Source organism: Cervus canadensis, chromosome 1, assembly GCF_019320065.1.
Source record: "Cervus canadensis isolate Bull #8, Minnesota chromosome 1, ASM1932006v1, whole genome shotgun sequence".
NCBI classification, from domain to species: domain Eukaryota; kingdom Metazoa; phylum Chordata; class Mammalia; order Artiodactyla; family Cervidae; genus Cervus; species Cervus canadensis.
In genome coordinates this window covers 6,900,757-6,927,033 of record NC_057386.1, presented here as the reverse complement: position 1 = coordinate 6,927,033, position 26,277 = coordinate 6,900,757, and the positions used below count along the sequence as shown (strand labels likewise).

The 26,277-nt window shown below is 43.6% G+C and overlaps 1 protein-coding gene across 1 annotated transcript in view; it reads left to right on the top strand.

The window, feature by feature from the left end:
• The first annotated feature begins 4,681 nt into the window (after nt 1-4,681).
• The window catches only part of GRB2 (growth factor receptor bound protein 2), a 64,186-nt gene continuing 42,590 nt past the window's right edge, over nt 4,682-26,277 (top strand). The window contains exons 1-2 of the mRNA XM_043460674.1: nt 4,682-4,883; nt 13,324-13,539. Coding sequence (XP_043316609.1) covers nt 13,462-13,539 — 78 coding nt within the window. The 5' untranslated portion in view covers nt 4,682-4,883; nt 13,324-13,461. The remainder of the gene's footprint in view (nt 4,884-13,323; nt 13,540-26,277) is intronic.

The following is a 26,277-nucleotide window of genomic DNA, read 5'->3' as shown; positions in this document are numbered from 1 at the left end:
ATTGCAGTCATGCTAACTACCTTCCCTGTGACCACCTGATTCAATTTGTATTTCAGAGAGTCCATTCTGACTGCAGTGTAGATAGTGACTTGGAAGGGGTAGGATGATCGGTCAGTCCCTCAGGAAGGATAGTAGTGTTTGGACCAGCTACGGTGATGGACACGAAGTCAGGAGGTCGAACAAGGGAAGGGACAGGACTTGGGGTCCCAGTGGTAGGCTCAACGTCAGAGGCCACCCTCCAAGCCCGAGAGGAGTGTATGCAGGCTTGGCTCACAACTGTCGTTCAGTTGCTCAGTCGTGTCCGACTCTTTGCAACCCCATGGACTGCAGCACGCCGGGCTTCCCTGTCCTTCACCACCTCCCAGATCTTGCTCAAACTCATGTCCATTGAGTCGGTGATGCCATCCAACCATCTCGTCCTCTGTTACCCGCCTCCCCTGCCTTCAATCTTTCCCAGCATCAGGGTCTTTTCTAATGAGTCAGCTCTTTCCATCAGGTGGCCAAAGTACTGGAGCTTCAGCTTCAGCATCAGTCCTTCTAATGAACATTCAGGACTGATTTCCTTTAGGATGGACTGGTTTGATCTCCTTGCAGTCCAAGAGCCCCTTCAGTATGAAAAGGCTCGCAACTAGAACAGAGGAAATTCTAAGATGAGAACTTCCAAGATCAATGGAGCAGGTAGGAGTAGAATTTCAGTGACCCATTTTGGTTGTCACTGGTTGTTTCCATCTCTCCCACTAAGAGAGGCTCATAAAAGTGAGCTCAGAGGAAGTGCCTGCAATGGGCTTCCAGGGTTCAGGCAGTGCCAGGGCAGTGTCCAGTCACGACCGGCAGGGGGCAGCACGACAACTCACAGAAACCAAAATGAGAACTCCTTTTCCACGCCTAAAAAAATAACCGCAAACCACCCCCCAACTGAAAAAAGGGACGTTCTGATGATTAATTTGTGCATTCCAAAGCGATTGATGTGGCTAATTTGTAATTAGCAAGTTTTGCTACAGTTTCAACAGCTTTTCACACCGGGGTGTGCCTTGCACCTCTTGCTCCGATTTCTTTTTGCTCTTAAACACATATTCTACCTATTACTGCCTCTAGTGTGGATTTCTCCTCTGCATGGAATGATCTTGGACAGCATTCTGTCAAATTTCTGAGTCTGTCGGCAGAGAGGGGTTTGTAATCAAAGAGACAGTGTAACAAATGTTGAAGTTTTGTTTTGTTTTTGTCATCCACAATTGCTTCATTTCAGCACAATTACTTATTTAAAAGTGTTCCCTTCCAAATCTGGCCCATAGGCATATGTTTTTGCAGAGACATAATCATGAGTCTGATTTATCATTTTTTAAAAGAAGCAAAAAAAAAAATTTTTAAAAAAGAAGCACATATTTTTTTGTTCTATTCTGCTAAGTATCTAGTCTCTTCTGAGATCTCACCCACTTCCTGAACTTCAAATATCACATTGCCCAGAAAGACAACCACATGTTTATCTCCACTCAGCCTCCAGTATTTATGCATCCATCCCTCCATCCATCCATTAATTCATTCCATGCACTGTGCTGTGAACTGGGAATACAAATGTGCGAAGAAGGTGTGGTCCTGTTTGGGAGCTTGCAGAGCCTTTGGTAGTAGATGGGGAGGGCGGAGAACTGAAGAGACCATTATGCTGCAGTGAGATTGGTGATTCAGTGGAATTGTTGAGGAAGAAACCCTAAAACTGACTTGGGGGCCTGAAGAAAGGGGAGAGATCAGCTGAGCAGAGGAAACTGCAAATGCAAAGATACAGACACTCAAAACATCATGGCATCTTCCGGAAACCACAGTGGTTTAATATGGGTAGAGTGTATGTTGGCTGGAGACTGAGAGAGTGAGGCTGGCAGGCAGGGACCAGATCCATGAGGGTCTTGCACAGGTCTTAGGACACTGTCTTGTAGATGATGAACAACTTAGTTCCAATGGATTTTTCACTCTGCAGCTAGAGTGAGAATGTATTCTGAAGATGAAAAGATGACCAAGGTGCACCCAGTGCTTCAGTATCCCATAGAATCAAGCGGCAGGTGGGATCTTAGTTCCCCGACCAGGGGTCGAACCTGTGCCCCCTGCAGTGGAAGCTCTGAGTTCTAACCATTGAACCACCAGGGAAGTCCCTCCAGTCCCTAGTTTTTAGCAGTGCTGGAAAGTCCCAGTATTCCCCTTTCCAGATGCTTCACCCACAAGCCACATTCTTCTTCATCCCAGGTGTAAATGGCTTCCTTAAGTGCTTTCTTGATGTCTGGGCTTTGGACATGCTGTACCCTCTCCTGGCGCAATCTTTTCCTCTCAGGCTAACCAAAGTCTGAGTTGAAACCTCCGTCCTCAGTCTTCCGTGGTCCTGGACTAGATCAGGTCCCCTGCTCTATGTCCCAAAGCTGCCCATCCTGGGTGTTATATTCCCAGCAGTGTGTCTTCCCCTTCAGACTGTGAGCTCTGTGACAGATTATCTTGCTATCTCCAGAGTTAGAGGCTCAGCTAATGTTGTAGACAGCAAGAATGAATGCATAGAGCTTTTGGACAATGTACTGGTTATTTCTACCTGCATGTTTCTCGGAATGATGAACTCTACCCTTCCCAGGTCGGGTATCAGTATCTTTCTACCTGCCCCTTCCCAGTACATGCCCTACCCCCCGAGTCAGCTCCGTGACCCCCATCTCCTGCCCCGTCAGCTCCTCCTCTGACTGGCAAATTTCTCTGCCCACTCAAAACAAAGAACAGCAACTCTTCCCTCACTTCCTCCTCCTCTCTGCTCAGCAAATAAGTCCTTCCCTTTCATTTCTATTTTTTTCCTGACACCATGCTAGAACAGTTTCAAAGTGGGGGGGGGGGCAGAATATGGGTTTTACAAGACAGGTCTAGGTTCCAGCTCAAATCTACTATATTTGGGTTTCCTTGGGTGAGTTTCTAACCTCTTTAAGCATCAGTTTCCCAGTTTGTGAAATGGGGATACTATACACAGTAAAAACACTGTGACTTCAGTACAAGTCAGGCGGTAAATAGATACCTCTTGCTGTTTTCCTGTCAGACATCTCCTGCTTAAAAACTTTCAGAGGTTGTTACTTGTCAGTGAAGCCTAAACTGTGCATCTTGGCCTTGCTTCTCATTACTCCTCCCCCTAAATCCTAAACTCTAGTCAATCTGAAATATTGGCTGATTTCATCACTCTTTCCTCCTTGCTTTCATGTTGCAGCTCAAACACCAAGTCCTCCCTGACAACCTGAGCACCAAGTAGCTGGCTCCCTCCTCTGCAGTCCTGTATGTAGTTCAGTGGCCCTCAGGACCAACTGTTTTGCCTTGCAGACTAGGCAACTCTCTTCTAGAAGACACACTGCTGAAAGCAGAGGCTCTGTCGGGTTCATCTATCACTCTGCACAGTGCCTGGCATGCAGCTGATGCTCAACAAATACTGAGTGAAAGAACAATTCATTCTTGTCATTTCAGTGGGCTTGTTTTCTCTATAGGATCAGAGGTTTGGTTATTCTCACCTCTAGCTATTTTGTTGCCTTCCAGGAAGCACATTACCATTGGATGCTCTGTTCTCTCCTTTAACTGCAAAGAGCTTTTGGAATTGAAAAATAATAGTTACTCCTCCAAGCCTCATCTTCTGCCACTCCCCGGTTATCAACTGAACTCCTTAGCATTGCATGGAACAGGGCTCTCACGCCTCCGATCCTTTATATGTGCATGGTGTTCCCTTCGCCTGGAATGCCCTTATCCTGGCTTCTCCAGCGAACTCCCACACATCCTGGAAGACTCGGCTCAGACATCACCTTCTCTGGGAAGGCTTTTCTGAGATGGGCAAAGCAGTGACCCCTCTCTCCCATCTTTTTAACTTCCTCAGCGTTACTCCAAATAATTCTAACAGTATTTGTGGTATTATTTGTTTCTTTTTCTTCCACTCCTCTACACCCTGGATTCCTTGAGGGCAAGGATTTCTGTTCATTGTTGTACCTTCTATAGTTAGCAGAGCGCTTAGCATGTATTAAGCACTTGATTCAACAGATGAACGAATATGTTAATTCATCTCATACTGCAGAGTTTGATGTGAAGTGAAAGTCGCTCAGTTGTGTCCGACTCTTTGCGACACCATGGACTGTATAGTCCATTCTCCAGGCCAGAATACTGGAATGAGTAGCCTTACCCCTTCTCCAGGAGATCTTCCCAACCCAGCGATCGAACCCTGGTCTCCCGCATTGCGAGCGGATTCTTTACCAGCTGAGCCACCAGCGAAGCCCAAGCATACTGGAGAATTTGTTTGGACCAAATTCTCAAATATTTGAAGATTAGGTCCTCTATTTTGTGTGCTTCACGCTGGAGATTCCTCCTTCCTCCCCCCCCCCTCCCCCCACAGCCAAATTGCCTCGGTTTGGTGGAAGGGGAAAGGAAGCGATCAGGACGTGGAGAAGAGTCGTTTCTCCGAGTGAGCGCTAATTTACCCGCTCTGGCACCGCAAGGGTTACAAACACCCGGGGTGGGGGGGTGGAGCCCGGCCGGTGCCACCTGCTGCGGGGCGGCCCGGCGCCTGCGCCCTGGCCCGTCGCCGGTCTACCTGCGGGGGCCTGGCGGGGGTGGGGCGCTTGCGCTCTGGGCCTTTTCCGCCGGGGGAAGTCTCGCGGGGGTGCGGCGGGGCGGGGTCGCGCGCTCAAGTTCTCGCGGGACCCCGACGAGGAGCGGAAGTTAGGCGGCTGTGCTGCTTCAGCGACCGGACGGCGGCGGCGGCGACGACGACGGCGAGGACTGTGGCGGTGACGGCGGCGGGGACAGGCACTGCCCTCTGGGAGCCGCAGCGGGGTCGGCGGCCGCTCGCACCGCTGCGGAGGGGCCAGCCGGGCCAGAAGCCGAGGAGCTGCGCCACGGTGAGCGCGGCCGGCGGCGGCGCGGCTGCCCCGGTGCCCCTTCCTCCCCCTTCGGTAGCGGGAGTTGGCCCGGGTTCGGGGGGGTGGCCCGGGCCTGGCGAACCGGGGGCTGCCGGGCCTGGAGGTCGGGAGAGCGGAACCCCCGGGCTCGGGGCTCCACGTTTCCTCTTTTGGGGCGCTTCCTTTCTGGGCACCGTTCCTCCCCTCACCCTGGACAGAGCCCCGGACCGCGGCGCAGGAGGCCGGGGTGGGTGGGTTCCTAATTGAATTTCATGCCTTTTCCTTGAGGGTTTTGCGCCGCAGGGGCCCGGGGAGAAGAAGCCCCAGAGCACCGGGCGCTCATTCCGTGAGTCAGTCTGACTCGGCACCGGGAGGCGGGGGGTTTCGCGGCGGTTGCGAACGTGGTAATTGATGCTTCTTCGACTTGCTCGGCCACCACGTCACCATCTCCGGGTGTTTGGGGGCCGAATTTTGGGAGAAAACCCACCACTCCTATTAAATCTATGAGTGAGGACGTTTGCTACCGGAGCCGGTCGAAATGGCTTTGTTTCTGTCGCGTTTTGCTTTTTTTTTTTTTTTGGCGGCGGAGGGGGGGCACTACTCTTTGAAAAAACATTTGTCAAGAGAAACAAGCAGCAGTTGACTGGAATGCTTCGGGGAGAGAGGGGAGGGAATCCCTGGTATTTTTCATTTTGCAGCGCTCTCCGTGTATCTGATGGTAACCCTGTGAGTTACAGCTTCTTTAGGGAGTTAAGCCTAGGTTGGCTTCAGGTACAGTAACAGTATAATTTGCAGGGGAGCCCAGGTGCCCTCGAAGTCTCTTTGGGTACTATTGATTCTCGGAAAAAGTGGGGAGGACATGTGAGAGAAACTAGCATTAGTCTCCTTGGCTTTCTAGGGTCTCTTTCGCTTCCGTGCTACCCAGTTGTCTTCTCGTTCTATTTCTCTCTTTCCACTGCGGACACTAAATGCTTACTCGTATAATGCAAGTCACTTGCCCCCTCCCCCCGTTTTTTTCTTATCTACTTCCCCTTCCTCCTTATTGTCCCCTCTCTGGTACAGTTTTTTGAGGTTTTGGGCTCTTTGGCATAATTCGTTTTCTCCCTCATTTAAGACCCCGTTTCTCTCCCGGGAAGATGCCCTCTTTCTTGGTTTATCCTTTACTTTGGAGCGTTCACTGTGTTCCTTCAGTCAGCCAGAAGGGTTGCTAGAGAGCCGTGCGAGACCTAAGTTCTCCCCACTGGGAACTGGGAGGCTCAAAGGATTGAATTCAGCCATAAGTAATCAATACTGTCACTAGGTCGTAAGTGTAGCTTGCTTGTGTTTTTATGTTTTAGTTGTTTTCTTCGCGTTTGGATCACGGTTTTCTGCCTGCTCACGCTTCTCTTCCTATGCCTCTCACGTTACTGAAGGAGATTGGGTCACTTTGGGGCTTATATTGGCTTGTAGTCGGGGTGATGAATGTTCAAAACGAAAACCAACGATAGCCCTGTATTACAGTAGAATTAAGATAGCCTGATACAGTTAAGGGAATAAAACTTATTTAGACCATTGATGAATTAATTAAAAGCTTGTTGGTGGTAATAGTACTAATTTGTTCCTTACCAGGCTTCTGAGATCAGGTGTCTTTTCCTGCACCTGTTATAATCAGCCCTCTTTGTTTTTTGTTTTTTGTTTTTTTGGTTTGTTTTTTTTCCCAGAAAGAAATAACTTTGTTCTGTTACTCCTTCCTTTGTTCAAAATTTTCTGAATCCCAAAATTAAAAAAGGTTAATTCTTGTAATCAACTTTCTTTGATACTAAAAGCAGGCCCTGAAATGCTTGAGGCAGTGTACTTACTCAGCCAGTGTATACAGATTGGAGGGACTGCTAGGTTTGTGTTTTGTTTTGGTTTTTTTTCTTTTTTGACTGCTGGGTTTGAAATACTGCTAGTCAATGGCACTTACAGACTTTTCTCCTTGATTCCTGTTATCGTGTTGCATGTTGTGCAGAAACAGCTCTAATTGTTACTTAGAACAGAAGAGGAGTAGATTTTGGAGAAATGAAGTAATATGGAGTAGAGACCCATTCTGTCCATCCTGAGAAAAACTAATAGTTACTTGCTTAATTCAGAGGAACTTTCTGGCAGTCTTGAATTCCACTGAGAGCCTTTGGTTCTGTTTGTCAAAATTGGCTTTTTCCCAGTTGTGCCAAGTGAATATGTTTTCACTCTATGCAAAGACATGGTAGTGCATGGTCTGAGCTGCAAAGTTTAAAATCTGGTCTAGAACCCCTTACAGTACAGCCTTGTTTTTTTTTTTTCTTCTTTAATTAGCATGCATAAGAGTTACCTGTGGGACTTCCCTTGTGGTCCAGTGGTTAAGGCTCTGAACTTCTGCTTCGGGGGGGCGAGGGTTCCATCCCTGGTGGGGGAACTAAGATCTCACTTGACGTGGCGAGGCCAAAACAAAAAACATTACCTGTGAATCTTATTTAAAATTAGGTTCCGGGGCTCAGGTCACACTACATTGCAGAACTCCAGAAGGTGCCTCACAGTGAAGCAGTCCCTGAATGGGCTGATTCTGATGTAACTCGTCCAAGGGCCAAAACTGTTGTTACAGGATGCATCTGTAAATTCCTGAGACTGCAATGTGACTTTAAATTACTCAACTTAAAATTACACTTTATGTAGAGAGAAAACAATTAAAAGCCTAACAGAATAAGTGACTATAGATGTGATCAGTTTTACATGTGTGAATATTTGTCATTGTTATGACTTGGATTTGGGGCTTGCCTGGTGGCTCAGCTGATAAAGAATCTGCCTGCAATGCAGGAGGCCCTGGTTCGATTCCTGGTTCGATTCCTGGCTTGGGAGGATCTGCTGGAGAAGGGGTAGGCTACCCACTGCTGTATTCTTAGGATTCCCTGCTGGTTCATCTGGTAAAGAATCCACCTGCAATGCAGGAGACCCCTGTTTGATTCCTGGGTCCGGACGATCCCCTGGAGAAGGGAAGGGCTATCCACTTCAGTATTCTAGCCTGGAGCATTCCATGGACTATAGGCCATGGGCTCTCAAAGAGTCGGACACCACTGAGTGACTTTCACTTTCAGGACTTGGATTTGGAGCTGTTTAAGTTTATATTTACTGGTCAGTGTGCTTAATTGCATCCAACTCTTTTGTGACACCATAGGCTGTAGTCCACCAGGCTCCTCTGTCAGTGGGATTTCCCAGGCAAGAATACTGGAGTGGGTTGCCATTTCCTCCTCCAGGGGACCTTCCTGACTCAGGGATTGAACCCATGTCTCCTGCGTTGCGTCTCCTGTGTTGTAGGCCAATTCTTTACCACTGAGCCACCAGGGAAACCTGTATTTAATGGGACCGTTAATTTGCCTCCCAGAGCGTTCTCCTGAGTCTGTGTGCAGGTGGAACTCTAGATTTACTGAAAACACGTGGACCAGTGTTTGAAGCAGGACCAGTGATGCTGGTTAATACCGCTTAGCGATTTACACCAGCGACTCAGCCTTCACAGGTATTTTAATTAGCAAAATGACTTTATAAGGTGTAGGTGCTGTGATTTTCCTCATTTTCCAGCTGAGGGACACTAGGAATTAAAGAATGTGAGTTACTTCTCCAGTGATTGCCCACCCAGTTAACAAGTGGTAAAGTGATAACTGAATCCCGGTCTAACTCTAGAGCATCAGTAAGGTTTTGGGTTTTATTCTTTCTAACTATAATAGCAATACATGCTTATGGTAAAAACAATGAAAGTACAGTTGAGGCATGTGGTACAGCAAGTAAAAATATTCTGTGGTCTCACTTCCAGAGATAATCATTGTTAACCTTTAAAATTTTTTAATAACACACTGATATATATTGTTTTATAGAAATGGAATAATTTTTCTGTACTTTAAAGACTTGATCATATGTCTTGGTGCTTATACAGAAAAGTATTTCTTAGCTTCATGGATATTGATCAGGGATAGATGTATTTTGCACACGGTATTTGTGTCACTTTTAGTGATATAAATCTGGAACATGATATTGCTTGTCCAAGGAAGGATAGGTGTCTCAAAATTATCAATAGATGCTGTAAAATTACTCTCCAAAAAGACTGAACTGATTAATTCCCTGCTAGAGTGTGGACTGTAACGGTTTTAATAATTTGAATCCAGTTCCAAGCATATTGTTAGGTATATAGTAACTCTTCAAAATGTTAAATTAATAAGCATTGGATAAAGAGTCTGAGAATAGTATTGCAGAGACTGGATAAATCTTTAAAAATTTGACAATTAGTAGGTGAAAGAAATCTCACTGTTTAATTTGCTGGCGTCTTTTTTGGGGGGTGGGGTGTGGTGGTGTTTTTGTTTGTTTTATGCCATGCAGCTTGGGAGATATCAGCTCCCTGACCAGGGTTTGAACCTGGGCCGTGGCTGTGAAGGCCCTAATTTGCCATTTGTAGTAATGAAGCTAAACAGCTGCCGTGTTTTAAGTCGAGTCCATTTTAAGTTATTTTTGAATGACTTAATGTCAGTCTCTATGGAGATGTCAGCTCCGGGAGTTGGTGATGGACAGGGAAACCTGGTGTGCTGCAGTCCATTGGGTTGCAAAGAGTCAGATATGACTGAGCAACTGAACTGAATGTCAGTCTCTATCCAGAGCGCTTCATGTATGTATACTATCTATATTATCTAATTTAATGCTTAGTGAATCAGTAGGTGATATTATCCCCATCTTTACAGAAGAGAAAACTGAGGCTTGTTTAAAAGGCTTGTTCACAATTACAGCTGATATGCATCAGGGTCAGTACTTGAACCCGGGGTCAGCCTGCCGTTACAAACCATGCAGGCTTAACACTAAGCTGTATTGGTCCAGTGTCCTGTATTTTATTTTCTGTAAATTTTGGGAAGGGGAGAGTTGCATAGAGAAAATAAAATCCTATGAATACCTGTGTGTTGCTCAGTCATGTCTGACTTTTTGCAACCCGAGGGACTGTAGCTTGCCTGGCTCCACTGTCCTTGAGTTTTCCCAGGTAAGAATACTGGAATGGATTGCCATCTTCTCCAGGGGATCTTCCTGACCTAGGGATCGATCCCAAGTCTCTTGCATCGGCAGGTAGATTCTTTACCACTGTACCACCTGGGAAGCCCACAGATACCTTTAGGAGACTGCCTTTTAGGAGACAGTGCACATCGCTTTAAATGAACAACTCAAACTGCACTCGCCGTGTTAACATTGCTTGCGATGGCCTGCAGGGTGTGGGCTGGTTCCAGTTCAGACACACTCTCATCAGGCTTCAGTGTTCCTCTACTCCCAGTCCATTTTCTTCGGGAATCAGCAGCAACGTCCACTCTTAAAATCATTATACATTGTGTGTACTTTTAGATTTCTTTCTTTTTAGGTAATTAGTGTGGCATACGTGATAGAATTTGTTTCTGTCTTTAGTGAAACACACCTTTTTGAATTTCTGTAGTCTGGGTGCTTTTCTGTGGCTAGCCTAACGAGCTGACCTCTCGTTTCCTCTGTGAGACACTAATTTTTACTTGGCACAGCCACAGAGCTACTGATTGGTTTCATTTCTATTCACCTGTATCTTACAAAGCAATTGTTGCTTGAAATGCAGTTTTCAGGAGTGTTAGTCTGTTTAAGCTTTCTCTAGAAAACCGAGGTAGAAAGTTGAGTAACAGGAAAGCATATGTTGAAAACCGTCTTGATTTCTATGGTCTGGCTGTTTGGTCACACTGCAGTTGTCTGGAATCCTGAATGACGAAGTTTATGCCCCATGACTCGTAATACCTTGAGAGCCACAGTGCTTTGGGTTTCTGTCTGACTTCTGTTTTTCAAAAATGAAACTCTTCCAAAAAAAAAAGAAAGAAACTCTAGTTTTCTTTGACCTGCATAATTATCCTTCAGCTTCTCATCATTGCTACCTAGTCCCAACAATCAGACCTGGAGACCAGTGAAAATAACAGGTCAGGTCAGGGTATGGAAAATTTTGATAGGCGTGTAGCAGAGATTTTTTGGGAGAAGCTGTAAAAAAACTTTTTAAAATATGTATACACTGGAAAGTAGGCAGAAAAAGGAGAAAGTTGTTAATGCCGGGAAAACTGAAAGATTGTACCAGAAAGGAAGACTGGTTATCATACGTTATTTAAGTCATTAGTGAACAATATTTCCTAGTGTAATAGTATGAAAAAGCGTTAGTTGCTCAGTCGTGTCCGACTCTTTGCCACCCTGTGGATTGTAGCCTGCCAGGCTCCTCTGTTCATGTGATTCTCCAGGCAAGAATACTCGAGTGGGTTGCCAACTGCTTAAACCAAAATGTGTGGCGTTATAGGGATGGGCTGTTTAGTCGCTCAGTCGTGTCTGACCCTTTGCGACCCCGTGAACTGAAGCCCACTAGGCTCCTCTGTCTGTGGGATTCTCTAGGCCAGAGTACTAGAGTGGGTTGCCATTTCCTACTCTAGGGGATCCTCCTGACCCAGGGATGGAACTGATATCTCCTACTCAGCACAAATTCTTCACCACTGAACCACCTGGGAAGCCATAGGGATGGGGCAAGGTGAAATTGGCAGGGGTGAAACAGTTGAGTCCTTGTCTTTTAGGTGACAGGTGATGGCTGGAAAAAACTAAGAAACAGCAGCAGAAGCATGTTATTTAGAAATATTGTTAGTAAAGTTAAAGAGAAAGCTATAACCAAAATTGAGGGTGATTGCTTTTGGTTGGTGGGTAGGTAACTTGTTTTTTTATAAGCCTTTTATTTACCCTGAGTTTTAAAATTACGTATATGGATTCATTTCATAAAAAAGTAACTATGGTGAGTGTAAGTAAAGGGTGTTTAAGGACACACAAATACTCTGAGACTAGTGTTCATTTTTATATATATATATATATTTGCTGGGACTCTTTCTTTGCTTTCCCCTCTTAGAGCCAGCACAGCATAATATATCCTAGGTATGGCCTGACAGAATGAATAAACATGGGTTTAGTTTATTAGTTTACCTGCAGTGGAATGTTTGGCCTTCAGAATTCGACTGAAGGACTTTTGTTGCCTGTTGAGTCTTTCCTCCTTGGTAACACTTATTTCCCTGTAATCTTAATATTCCCAGCTGGTTTACGCCTCAGTCCTTTTGCAGCTATGCTTGATTAATGCCCCAATTGTTAACTTTAGAACAAAAGAATGATAATCACTCGTGCCCCTCAAATGAGTCCTCTGCTGGATGGTAATTATCCACCAAAGGGTGTCACTATAAATAATCTGTCCCCATTCTGCCAGGGTCATTGTTGTTTTCTGCTTTTATTTAGCCTGTATGAAAACAGTGACTGGCCAAACAAGAATGGGGCTTCGTTTTCCTTTAGTTGTGCAAAGGCCAAGGTTGTGTTTCAAATTCAGGGCTCCAAACTCTTCACTCCTCTGCAGTGATTGTACTGCCCAGGTTCCTTCCCCATCACCTGGACATGACCCAAGGGTTATTACAGAGTCTTTGCCTGCAAGATTCAGTTTGGATCAGTTTAGTACGCCCCTGGCTCCGAGAAAAGCAGCTGTTCTCAGGGTAACTGTGTGAGGCTTCTGTTCGGCCTTTTGGCACCATTTCCTAGGCAAGATATCTGGCAGCTCAGATTCTGAAAAAGGGATTGCTTTCAAGTGTATCAGGACTTAACTGTGCTCCTTAGGCTAGTTAGGAATGAGTCGGAGGCTGCCTCTGGAATGCTGAGCCTTGGACGGTTGTTTCAAGGGCTGTTGGGGCCCCTGAAGTCTTGGGGGGTCTTGGTAGGGGAGCCCTGTGCAGGAGTCTGTCTCCGCCCTCCAGAGATTCTGAGCTTCGTCTCCTTTCTCTGGTCACCTGAGCTTGCCCATCGCGGATGCCGAGTGGAGAGCAGCCAACTGAATAAAAAAGTAGTTCGCAGGGTCATGCTCCCACTTTCTAGGGGAGACGGAGGTTTAGTTTCAGAGAACAGTTAAAGCAGCCCGGGACCAAACCCACATTGCTGCCTTTTGACTGTGGAGAAGGGGACCCAGCTTTTTCAAAAAACCAGATCGGTTGGTAGGAGAAAGGAGGGAAGGAGCCTGTATCACTGAGAAGAGTAGGGGGCCATCCCCTGGGGCAGGCCTTTCTTTCTGTGGACTGCATTTCGTGCGCGGAGAGCAGCGTGAGGGTCGAGGGAGGAAAGGCGGAGACCACCGGGACTCCAGCCGGTTCCTGCACACCCAGCGGGAGGAAAGAGGAAGTGTGATCGGGAAGGGCCCGAGCCGCTGCCGCCATTGGCCGGCAGGCCTGTCAGTCGCCTGGGGGCTGAGGCTGAAAAGAGGAAGAAGGAGCTCGGGGCTCCTGCCTGGAAGGGAGGGCGGAGGGCTGAGCCCGGCTGAGCCAGGGGGCGTGGGGGCTGGGACAGCAGGCCAACGGGCAGGGCGGGGCTGCCTTCGATCGGGCCACTTCTCTCATTCTGCACTCTCCTGATTCAGGGTGGCATTGTGTGTCCCGGCGTGCGGGAGCCAGTCCCCGAAGAGAGGCGAGGCTGAGCCCAGAGCGCTGGGTCGCTTCAGCAGGGAAGACTCCCTTCCCCCCCGCTCCAGGCTGCTGAGCCCTGAGCCCCGCTCAGAATGGAAGCCATCGCCAAATATGACTTCAAAGCCACCGCAGACGACGAGCTGAGCTTCAAAAGGGGGGACATCCTCAAGGTGAGTGCTGACGCCCAGCAGCCGCTCCGTGTGCTCACCTGCCTTCTTTTGCCCTGATAACACACAAAGAAGCTGTGCGTGTCCTTGTTTCGTCGCCCACTTTAACATTACCACGCTGGGTGATTTGGAAAGCTAGACACCTGGTGGAATATCAAATATGACTTAAGATGGTTGGGGTGATGTACGATCTTTAACTGCCTTTGTGTGAATGCCTCAAGTATTTATACTTGCTTGTTGATATTGGTAGTTCATGTAGAGTTTTTTTTTGTTGTTTTTTGTTTTTTTTTAAGAAGGATTTGTGAAAAGCAGTCAATTAGTCTTATTTTACTTACTCAAAAGATTTTTGCATTCTGGAATGTGATCCTAGTAGGTTAGAAATGAATTTACCCTAGTGTAGAGGGGTGGTTGGAAGTACATGGCAAAACTTACTGAAGAACCTCGGTGTATTCTTACTCTTTGTGAAACAGCTAATGGAGTTCTAAATAACAAGGTTCAACTTGCTGTTGTACAAGTCAGATTTCGATTTTCTTGAAAGAAACTTGAGCAGTGACTCCATATTAGACTCTTAATTGCACGAAAGAAACCTGCTGACAGTTTAAAAATAAGCTTCTTTACAGCTTGCAGCTCATTTTGATTCGTCTTCCACCTGGCGCGTGTTAATCAGGGCAGCATGGCCAGCGGCTTGCCCTTTTGGACAGGTAGTTTATTTTTACACGGGTGGGTGTTATCGAATAGTGCATCAACCCTGGGAAGAACCTGGAGCTTAATATTTGAGTCTTCACTGTGTCTCCAGTTTTGACTTTTTCCTGCTGAACCTCAATCACATGGTTGGAATTTGCCAACCAGTTGTTTATTACCATTGAATGAAATTATTAGCATTTTATAAAGAAGAAAGTGGGAATATAGAAATATGATTCTTTATCAAAGGACTAGTGACATGTTTTTAAGTTTTGTGGACCTGAGGAGAGTTATTCTCTCGCTCTAACTACTACTAGAGGCATAGAGTTGTGCTCTGAAGTTAGCTGCACGGTAGTTTTTCCTCATGTTAGAATTGTAGGTTTTACTTCATAGAAAGTGATAAAGAGCCTTTAAGGAGGAAACTGCATGTGTTCTTTTCAGCTCTTTTTGCGATGCCAAGCTTTTTGACAGTATTCTCAAAGTAAGCACAAAATTGTCAGAAAGCAGACAAAACCAGCTGAGTGAAGTACTATACATCGTCTCTTTCAATTTCTTTAGGTAGAAATCACCAAACTTAGACCCTAAATTATTCTATCATTGATGTACAGAGGAGATTGATGTTTTCCTAGGTGATTATATTTTCAGCAGATAACCTCCTGAAACCATAAGGATTGACTCTTCAAAGAGGAAGAAAAAAGACAAGTAGCCACATTTGTCACTTGTACAAAAATGCTTTGGGGTCAAGCTTCTGGGTTTTGTTTGTTTGTTTACTTAAATACAAATTAGAGTTTTTTGTTAAGCTTACCCTAGAAACTTGAAACTTGCACCTAGAAGGTCATATTTTTTCTTTAAGTCTATCCAGCTGCAATGCACATTTAGCACTGAAGCAACAGATCAAAACAAAACTGAGCTTGAGGTCTGTTTAGAGAATTTTTAGGTGAGAACTTTCCCTGTTGGTACTACCACTGAAGTTAGTCTTGGATCACGAGCATTTTGTAAGTTCTCCATCTTAAATCGGTAAACTTCTTGTTGTTCAGTCACTAAAGTTGTGTCTGACTCTGCGACCCCATGGACTGCAGCACGCCAGGCTTCCTTGTCTTCCGTATCTCCTGGAGTTTGCTCAAACTCATGTCCATTGAGTCGGTGATGCCATCTAATTATATCATCCTCTGTTGCCTCCTTCTCCTCTTGCCTTCAGTCTTTCCCAGCATCAGGGTCTTTTCCAGTCAGTCAGCTCTTCACATCAGGTGGCCAAAGTATTGGAGCTTCAGCATCAGTCCTTCCAGTGAATATTCAGGGTTGATTTCCTTTGGGATTGATTGGCTTGCTCTCCTTGCTGTCCAGTGACACTTGTTCAAACTTCTTGAACAAGTGTAATATCCTTTCCCATCCCACAATGAGGATGATACTGTAATTTTTTAATGAAATTTTTATGATGGAAGAGAAAGTGAATCAGAGTGCTCACATTTACTTTCAGAGTGTCTGGTGAGAGAGAAAATACATATGTTTGGTTCTTTCCAGTTTGGCAGATAACTGGCATATGAAGTCATAATGCCATTATTGCTTTTGAATGGTAGCCGTTAGCTGTTTGTTAGTAATCTTGTGGCTTTACTCCAAAAAAAAGTGACGATACAGTAGTTGCCCTTTGTCTCATAATTCTGTGAAACAGCTGAGTGAAGAGAAGGGACACTGCTTTGTCTTAAATGCTGTTATTTAAAAAATAATTTTCTTTTCTTATGATTATTCAGGGAGTAACTGGCTTCATTTGGGTGGCTGTGATTTGTTTTGCTAACTCTTTAGGTTGTTAGTTGTGAGCCAGATTATGGTTAGAAGTGGCTGGAAAGCATTGGCCAGAGTCCCTCGATTGAAATAAGCATGTATTTTCTCTCTGTTGATAAGAGGGATACATACATATGGGCATTGAATACATTTTATTTGAAAATAATGAAATAGAAAGAGGCTCAGCCCTCTGCCTCTGGCTAGAGTTCCTGGTTAACTTTTGGTGGATGTTGATGCCTGTCCTCCAGCACACCACTTCCTTAATTTCTATCTGACTTGTACTTCCCTGAGAAAAGAGAACAAGTTAAAACAGCTTTTTGGAAGCCTTAAGGCTTCAATATATCTGCCTTTGTTAATTTCCCTCTTTAAAAAAGCTTACTTTTTCTTGAGGAGGGCCAGGGAGGGCACTGGGACGTACTGAATGGAGGAAGCTGCTCTTCTGCAGTTTCAGGCCTTACATAGCTGAAAGGAACCTAAATTTCGCCCCCATTGAAGGGCAGCCTTGGGATAGCCCCAGGGGTTCTCCACTGAGGCCCTGAATCCTCTGCGCTAGAGTACACAGAATGCTGAGCTTATCTGAAGTTGCATCTGCCTTCTAGTGGCTTTTCTGTACCTCTGCTTCAGATAGGAATTAAGAGACTGTTTTGAGCTCTCAAACCTGGGCTCATTGCATTCTTGAGCTGGATCCTCATTTTCTGTTGAGACAGACCTTTGACTCTTGAAGAATACCAGCGGTAGATCATCTCATGATCTTCTCTGTCTGGCACGAACCTCCTTTCCAGGTTCCTAAACTGCTTTAAAATTCCGTCTTGGAGTTCAGTGCTGGTCTTGGAGTTCAGTGCTGGTGGCCCTGTTTCACGCTTACATAGCGTCTCCATGAGCCACGTTCTGGGGTCCGTGGCCTTGAGAGTTGGGGGAGAAATAGATGTACTTTGTCCCTTCAGGAACTCTAAAATAAGAGAAATAAGGTAAGTATGTGAAACAGTGTGCAAGAGTGTGTAAAATTAGAGGATCTTCAGAACAGGAAGAGACTTCCGTGTTTTACAGGTGAGGAAATGGTGGCCCTGGAGGCTGATGTGTCACAGCTGTTAGTGCTGGTCTGGGGTTTGAGAGAATGCTGAAGCTGGGTCTCACACTTGAACTGCCAGTGTAACTTAGAGGAGAGAGCTGCTTGGAGGAGGCCTGACTTGCACTGGTCCTTGTGTTGAGCAGGGGGAGGGGGAGCAGGACTGGTCTTGTTGTGTTTGAGACAGGAATGTTAGAATAAGGTGATAGTCTGTGACAGAATGGAAAATAAGATAGAATTGGAGCCAAGCAAGAAAAACTCAGTAAGAGTTTGATCTTGTCCTTAAGCCTCTGAAGGTTATTAGCTGTTGATGAAAGTATCCTCTGTGTAAATGTAATGATTTCTAGGAGTAGAGCCTGGAGTCCCAGCCTGGTGGGTCACAGTTATCAGGCTGTGAGATACGGACCTGCACAGGTCCTGGAGACTGGGAGTGGACAGGGGTGCTTTGAGGAAAAGGAAATATAATGGGATTATATAATGGGATTATATAATGGGATTTCTGCCTGTCACCGGGGGCGGGGGGCATTTGAATGCATCTCCTGTGTAACTGAGAAAAGAATGTCCATTGAGTATGCTTCTGAGAACCCGGAATATGAACTACAGTTTGATTAATTACAGTTTTCACAACAGCTCGTAAGTCCTGAATTTGAGTACACAAGTCTCATTTCAGGTGTTTGAACATCATACCTAAAAACTAAGATAGGGTAGTTTTTTTTCCTTGAGTGTTTCAAAATGTGAGTATTGGTATAGTTTTTGAAGTATTTCTTTGCCTATTGATAAGAATTGTTACCCATCTTGTTAACTAAACTGAAAATGTTGCGTTTAACCCTTAAGAATGAGGACAGTTTGAGTTCTCTTAGAACAGTTTGTTTGCCTTTCATTGTATGTATTTCACCCTCTGCCATCTGAATGGACTATTTCTAAATAGGTGCTAAGAATGAACTTTCAGTTCCTATGCAGTGTTCCTTTTTGAGGGGACCCGGGCCCGGGGAGGTGGGGGAACTGGCTGAAGACCAGTCATCCCTGTTTGGAGAAAGAAATGTCTAAGGAAACGCATTGTTCCTTTGGGGTCTTCAGTTTTGACCGCCATGAGCCATTATAGTTAAGTCATCATTGAAGGTGACTTTTGACATCAATGAAGTAGCTCATCATTGAGCTCCTGTTGATGGGGCATTTAATATGTGCCTTAAAGTTATATGTGATTTCTGATTTGGGGCATCGAAATGTTGGCATTATTAGTGCCATCTCGTGGGTGCAGAAGCTAACTAACGGGCTCAGGTAAGAGGCAGAGCTGGGGATTGATCTTCAGCTGGTGACAGTACTCCCCCTACGGTATGTTACCGCCCCTGTTAACCATCAGGTGTGAGTGAACCAGAAATAGAAACTTCTCGGCAGTCCTGAACTGCTCACCTACCAGGCACGGACGGCTGTCTCATGGCACTGTTTATGCATAGTGACTTAATGGACATCCTACCTAAAGTAAGCTGAGGTTAATTATAAAAGGAAATGAGGTAGGGGGAACGGTCATTTCGCTTGTCCGGTGAGAAAAGATGATAAACACGGACCCACCCTCTCTTGGCGAGGGTATGGGGATATGGGTTTTGTCACCTCCCGCCAGTAGAGGTTTGTGTGAATATAGTTGGTTTTTCTGAACAGTGGCTTGGTGATTCGGGTTAGACCATAAAATGACCCAGCAATTCTACTTTTAAGAATTCAGTCTTAAGAAAATTCACACACATATTTATAAAAAGTGTAGATATAAGGATATTTATTTCAGTGAATCTATATACCACCTAGAAAAGAAATTTCTGCAATTCAATTATGAAATAGGATCATTTTTAAGATGCACTTCAGAGATATTAAAAGATGTAAAAAAAGGCATCTTCGAATCCATAGAATTACCTGTTAGGGGAAAAAACCTTACAAGAACTGATTATGGTGTCTGTAAAGTGGGCTTCCCAGGTGGCTCAGTGGTAAAGAATCTGCCTGCTGTGCAGAAGATGTGCGTTTGACCCCCTGGAGGAGGGAATGGCAACCCACTCCTGTATTCTTGCCTGGAAAATCCCATGGACCGAGGGGCCTGGTGGGTTACAGTCCATGGAGTTGCAAAGATAGACACAACTGAGCAACTAGAAAACAGCGCCTTTTTTGAGGAAAATGTTGGTCTTTTTGGCAGGTATGTCCTCTTTTCTGCCTCCTGGTGGGTGTGGAGTGAGACAGCTGTGGTAAGGTGCTCCAGGCCTGACTCGCCTTCGGATCCTGACTCTGCCACCGGCAGGTCCCGCCTTGTGGGCTTGGGAAGCTCTGCTTGGGCTCTGCCATCCTCAGAATGGGACCAATGGCATCTGCCTTCCCAGAGTCACAGTGACGATTCAAGAACTAATGCATTAGTGTGCTTCAGGCAGTGACTTGCATTAAGTAGATAGTTGTGCTTCCTGCCATTAATTGTATTAATGTTTCTCATACACACAACTTTGGTAAGAGGGTGTCTGTCCAGCCACTGGTTGAGGTAACTGTTAAGTCACATGACTCGATGCACACAACTGGCCTGGTGCTTGTCCTAAACTTACCTCGAACTCGGAACTGTGTACACTGTCCCAGAGCTGAGCTGAAAGCGTGATATTGATGGAGGAGTGTGTGAAAGAAGTCGTTTCTTTGTTCTTAATAGTCTGGTCTCTTTTAGGGTTAAGCTGGGAAGCAGAGAGGCAAGTATTTAGCCTAGTGTCCTGCTGGGGACCTCACTGTTGTATATTTCTTGGGCTGAGTGGGGCTTTGGGATTATGCTGTTGGCTAATATTAGAAATGATAGATGAAACAGCCTTGGAAAAACTCCTTATTATATTTTCTATAAGGTGTCCTTCATTATTAGGACTTCCCTGGTGGCTCAAATGTTAAAGAATCTCCCTTGCAATGCAGGAGATGTGGGTTCGATCCCTGAGTCGGGAAGATCCCCTGGAGAAGGGAATGGCTACCCACTCCATATTCTTGTTCAGAGAATCCCATGGACAGAGGAGCCTGGAGTCTTGATTATTATAGGCGTCCCCAGGCAGGACTTGTGGGAGAATGTTTTCTGTGGTCTCAGTACCTAGAAGAGGTATATTTTCCCCTCAGACAGCTTTTTGAAATCATAAGGAAGCTTTACAAACAAGGCTTTGGTATGTTCCCTTCCTTATCATGTAGGAAAGCTTAGAGCCTCCTTTGGTCTCATTTCTAACAGTAGCTCCTATGTTTTCTGTCCTAATGTTTTTATTGAAACAGGTAATAATATTAGTGGTTAAATAGTGTTTTTTCATGCTAACAATGGCTTTGATTTTTAACTAATTTGTTTTTTCTTTAACAGCAGAGCTTTAAAATCTACATTTAGCAAAACGGCAAAGACTTGTAATACTTTGCTTTTGAAAACTACAGAAGGCATCAGTTTAAAGCATCAGTTTGTTTTTTTTTTAAGTGAGAGGAACTGTATTTTGGACCTTGAAACTGTAAACCTCACAGAGAACAAGAGAGCAGTGTATTTCCAGTCAGAATATTGATCATGCATGTTTTCTTTGTGTCATTATTTCATAGGTCTTTTATTTTCCTGGATGAATGTGTATGGTTTGAAATGGATTGCTAGAGGAAAAAGAATATATTTGCATTTTATTATCAGTTTTTCCATTTTTCTTAACATTTAAAATTACTTTAACAGACATTTAAAAAAGGAAATTCAAAGGCCTACGTAAACTCTTCACTCCAGCATTTTTACTATCACAGATCTCTTCTAGGCTTTATCGTTGTACAAACATTTTTATAGTGGTATGATTATAGTGGACTTAAAATTCAACATATGTTACCATTTTCCTGTATTTGTTTTACTAATTATTTTTAATGGTTTATTTAGTATTTTTAGTATTTGTAGTTACTGTTCTATAATTGATTTAGATATTTTCCTATTGCTGGATATTTAACTTGTTTCTATTAAAAATTTAGTGCATAATCTCAGAGGAGGCTTTTGATTGTTTGATGCTCTATTGTCCTAAAGGACTGAACAGATTACCTACTTGAGATCACGTTAAATGAGAATGGCCCGTAATCTTAGAATACACACAATAATAGTGCAGCTAGTGTTGGCTTCATTCTCTGTCCTCCTTTAACAATAGAACATTATTTCACAGTTTGACAGTGTTTTATAAGACTGTGGAACCAGATTTGTGAAGTGATTAAAATCCCTTCAGCATCTAAGATACTTCACAACAGCATACAATTTTTCTGAAGCACATTTTATTTCATACTGTTTTTTCAGGTGATTAATTTACTTTTATATAGCTGTGTCAAGTAAACAAGTAATATTGATGGCTAAGAAATTTGATGTGTATTTACAGATGTAGTTTTAATTCAGTTTTACTTCTCTGGCTAAATGAATCCCTTCTAGAGGGAGATCATCCATCCTCACTCATGTTTGGAAAAAGATGGGAAGACAGACAAACCAGGCTTTGTTTAGTTGATGCTGCAAATGCTTAGCTTTAGAGCCAGGAGGCTCTGCTGAGAGCTTTTGAGAAAAAAGTAGAGTGACTTATTGAAACATCCTCATGTTCTTACATGTACTGCGATGTAAAGAAAAAAGAAAACGGTCATGTTTTCTCTGTTGGGATGACTGAGAACGGTCGCTTTCTATAGCATGCTTTTCTATAATGGAGATTTTTATAGGTATATATTAGTTTCATAATCAGAAAAGCCATAAAAAAGCAAAAACACAACAGTAGTCTTCCAGATGTCAGTGTATAACTCAACAAACATTTTAGGGTCTCTGTTGCTTTCTTAAAAGGAGAAGAAATCACAGTATATGGTTTCATAGACTAAATTTGTTTTAGTTCTTTTTGGTGCAGGCATGCAAGTATCTCCACATTGTCTAGGTCTACTCCATAGAATGATGTAAAATAGAGAATATACAGCGGTAAGCTAAAAGCCTGCTCGGCCCTTTTCCTTATTAAAAACTAAGATTGGCCCTAAAGCTGGTATTGCTGCCCAGATTTCTAGTTTCATCTCGCTTATCTTTTCCTTGCACCTGATACAAAACTAGTGTAATGTGCTTTCTTTCTTACGTCATTTTGATTTCGGTCTGTCTCCAAACTGGACTGAGATTAGTAATGCAGCCAAATTGTAGTTTTTCAGAGGTTTAGTTATCTATGTCTCCTTTCTTGTCTGTCTATATTTAGCTTTAATCAAGTTAATGTTTTATTTATAACATCTATAAAAGTGTTTGGCTTTGAAAAGTAAAATTAAGAGAAGAAATAAGGATTTGCAGTTATTAGTGGGTTTTAATTATCTGTTGTGCACTGAAAAAAATCAGATGTCTTTATTTCATTCTTTTTAATTGTTTATCAAAGTAGTTTAATAGAAAAGTATAAAGGAAAGTTAGGCCATAATCCATCCTGTCAGCCAGATAATTTTTTGAAATTAAATAAACAGATGTTGTACTCATTAGCAGATGTAAAAGGCAGGCATTCTTCCCATAGAAAATAACTGTTCTGCTTTTCTGTAACCTTCAGGAAAAAAAAGCATTTAACGAATATAGCCATAGGTGCTTTCTGTCTATTTTCTGGGTATGTTGAGAAGCACAGTGAAGCCATATGCAAAATTGTAATAATGTAAGTAAGCAGGTACTTCATCTTCAGAAGGAAGGATGGGGTTTCTGTTTAAATGTACTGAACCTCTTTAGAAAAAAGCAGTAGTTCGAAAGGTTTCTTTGCCAGCCTATCAGAGAAGATAATAATGATTAAGACTTCATCAAAGTCACATGTTTTAGCTGAGTCAGAGTAGATCTTGAACCTGAAATTGGTGTTAATTTTCCCAGAAGCTGTGCTAATATTATCTGCATCTGATATCCAAATGAATCTGTGGCTAATGGGCTCACTTAGTGCTAGAAGTGGAAACTTTTACCCCTGCAAGTCTTTTCCTGGAGACCAATAAAGTCTCCAGTACTTTGGCTACCTGATGCAAAGAGCCAACTCATTGGAAAAGACCCGAATGCTGGGAAAGATTGAGGGCAGGAGGAGAAGGGGACTACAGAGGACGAGATGATGGTTGGATGGTGTCACTGACTCAGTGGACATGAGTTTGAGCAAACTCTGGGAAATAGTGAAGGACAGGGAAACCTGGCGTGCTCCAGTCCATGGGGTCACAGAGAGTCAGACATGACTGAGTCACTGAACAACAGATTCAGGCTACTGGCTGAGAAAGAACCAGCGTGTGACCCGGAAGGTCGTCCTCTGTGTCCAGCTGCCCTCTGTCTGCCTTCTCGGAGCAGCTGATGGGCGTGTACACACCTGGGCAGCTGCTGCCTTAAAGGCTGTAGAAGTTATTTTCAAGTGTAGGCATTAGTGTGTTGGTATTGTGTGTCACAGTGTAAGTTTTCTGCATGTTTTTTCTGTCACTCTTCTCCTTTCTTATTAGATATTAAAGGCTTTGCAAAAGAAGTAGACTTCTCATTTGCATATTCTCTGATAACCTGATGAAAAATGATTGATTACTCCTGCTTTGGGAGGGGGTTGAGTTTTATAAACAAAAGAATAGCAACCTCAATCTGAAGTGAACCATGGCACACTTTTTCCTTTTAATGTAAATATTTATAAATACTTAGAGTATAGCCTCAAATTTCCCTCTAAATGCTGCTTTAGTTACGTCCCATAAATCTGGGTGTGCAGTGCTTTTTGTTTTCATTAATCTCAAAATATTTTCCAGTTTTTTTTTTGTTTGACCTATTGGTTATTTAGGAGTGTGGTGTTTAATTTCCACATATTTGTGAATTTCCCAGAATTCCTTCTGCTGCTGATTTCTATTTTAATTCCAATGTGCTTATAGAGCATACTGATTAAAGTTCTTTTACATTTATTGAGGCTTGTTTTATGGCCTGGCATATGGTCTCTCCTGGAGAATGTTCTGCTGTGTGCTTGAGGTGAATGTATATTCTGCCGTTGGTTTGAGTGTTCTCTAGATGTCTCTTAGGTCTAGTCGGTTAAGTATTTTTTTTCCTTGAGTATGTGTCATGATAAGTTGTAGAATTTTGATGAATTTTTAACACATTATTGACTGGTGGATTTTTGCAAAAACTAACACTTGTGGCATTAATACGTCTCTTGTCAACAGTATGTTTAAGACTGCTTACCCCGGTGTCCTGGTGAATCACATGAACAAACTTGAGTTTTTCCTAGGTTAAGGGTACAGTGCTTAGTGCAAAGGGTTTGAGATACAGATGTATTTAATAATTCACTGTTTTGAGAGCTATGCTAGAGGTATGCACAGTGTTCTGAATGAAAACAGACTTGGTAAGACAGGTGTATTGAAAAGTTTTCTGAGCCAATTTAGAAACACTCATAACTGCTCTGTCTATCCAGGTGTGTCTGACATACTGAGGCCTTTTGTTTCTAACATCAGCAAAGCTTACTGCCAAACTCTGAAGAGTTGTTGGAGTTGTCCTAGAACATGTAAACTTAAAAGGTTAACTGCCTTTCAGTGTATTTGACAGTTACAAAAGTAGACACATTGATAACAACATGGCCATGCAAAGAGCTTCCAATTAATTATGACCCTTCACGTTTTGTAACCATCAATCTCAATTTTATGCCCATGACACCACCACCCCGCTTTTTAAGGAAATATTTTATGGAAATAGGTTTCTATTACACATTTGTATGTAGAATATGCTGAATAGTGTTTTTAAGGGGGATTACTTTAAACTAGAACTTTCCAGCTATTGAAAATAGCATGAACTTTTACACTAGTATTTTGTTAACTTCAGAAATGGAAAGGATTAAACATTTTATTTTCTCCAACACCATATGAATGCAAATTATATTTAACAAGTTTATAGTCCAGCATGGTATACATCTGAAATCTGCTATCTAGATGTTAGTTTCTAAAGTTTAAAAAATCTGTGGTCAAAGAAGTGGAAAATTGAATACCTTTTCATGAAGCCTTTGAAAGAAAATTGCTCGAGTAAATAAAGAAGTTCAAGACTCCTCTTCATAGACATGAAAGCATTTACCCAGCTAAACATTTACTCAGTTGTTCATCAGATACAGGGATGGAAGCCCCACAGTGCAGTGTTCTGTTTACAGGAAGGGTAGAATAAAATGTCAGTGCTCCTTGTGCTCGTAATCAGGGTCCCCCGACAGGGCTCTCTCATTCAGGTAAAAGTAAAACTGCTACAGCATCTGCAGTCTCTTTACTGAGCAGTTTTCTGGTTGGTTGGTTGGTTTTTTTTTTTTTACTTTTTTGTATTGGAATCTAGTTAACTGCTGGGAAAGATCAAGGGCAGAAGGAGAAGAGGGCATCAGAGGATGAGATGGCTGTATGACATCACCAACGCAACGGACATGAATGAACTTGGGCAAAGTTTGGGAGATGGTGAGGGACAGGACGGTCTGGTGTGCTGCAGTCATGGAGTCGTAGAGAGTTGGACACAACTGGGCGACTGAGCAAAGTTGATTAACAATGTTTGGTAGTTTCAAGTGCACGACAGTTATGCACGTATCCTTCTGAAAATTCTTTTCCCCTTTAAGTTGTTATGTAATACTGAGCAGAGTTCTCTTTATGAACCTAGGGTTTTTTTTAACATAGACTTTTTTTTTTTAAAGGAAGTTTATTTTAGAACATTTTAGATTTACCAAAAAACTTGCAAAGAGAGCAGCACAGAAAGATCCCGTGTATCTCACACCCAGTTTCTCACTAGCGTCTTATATTGGTATAGTACATTTGTTAACAACTAGTGAACCAATACTGATCCATCATTGTAGGTATTTTTTTATGACTACACTGGATCTTCATTGCTGCACATGGGCGTTCCATAGCTGCGGCAAACAGGCTTTTCATTGTCGTGGCTGCTTTTGTTTCGGACCACAGGCTCTAGGCACATGGACTTCAGTCGTGGTGGCACGTGGGCTCAGTAGTTGCGGCCCACTGGCTCAGCGGCCCTGCGGCGTGTGGCATCTTTCCGGACCAGGGCTCAGACCTGTGTCCCCTCACTGGCAGGCAGATTCTTTACCACTGGGTCACCAGGGGAGTTCATGATATGTTGTTATTAACTAAGGTGCGTACATTACTCAGGCTTCCTTCATTTTTCCTAGTGTCCTTTCTCCTGTTCCAGGATTCTCTCCAGGATGCCACATTGTTTGGTTGTGTCTTCTTAGGCTTATCTTGACTGTGTTGGCTGAACATAGATTAAAACACACACAAACACT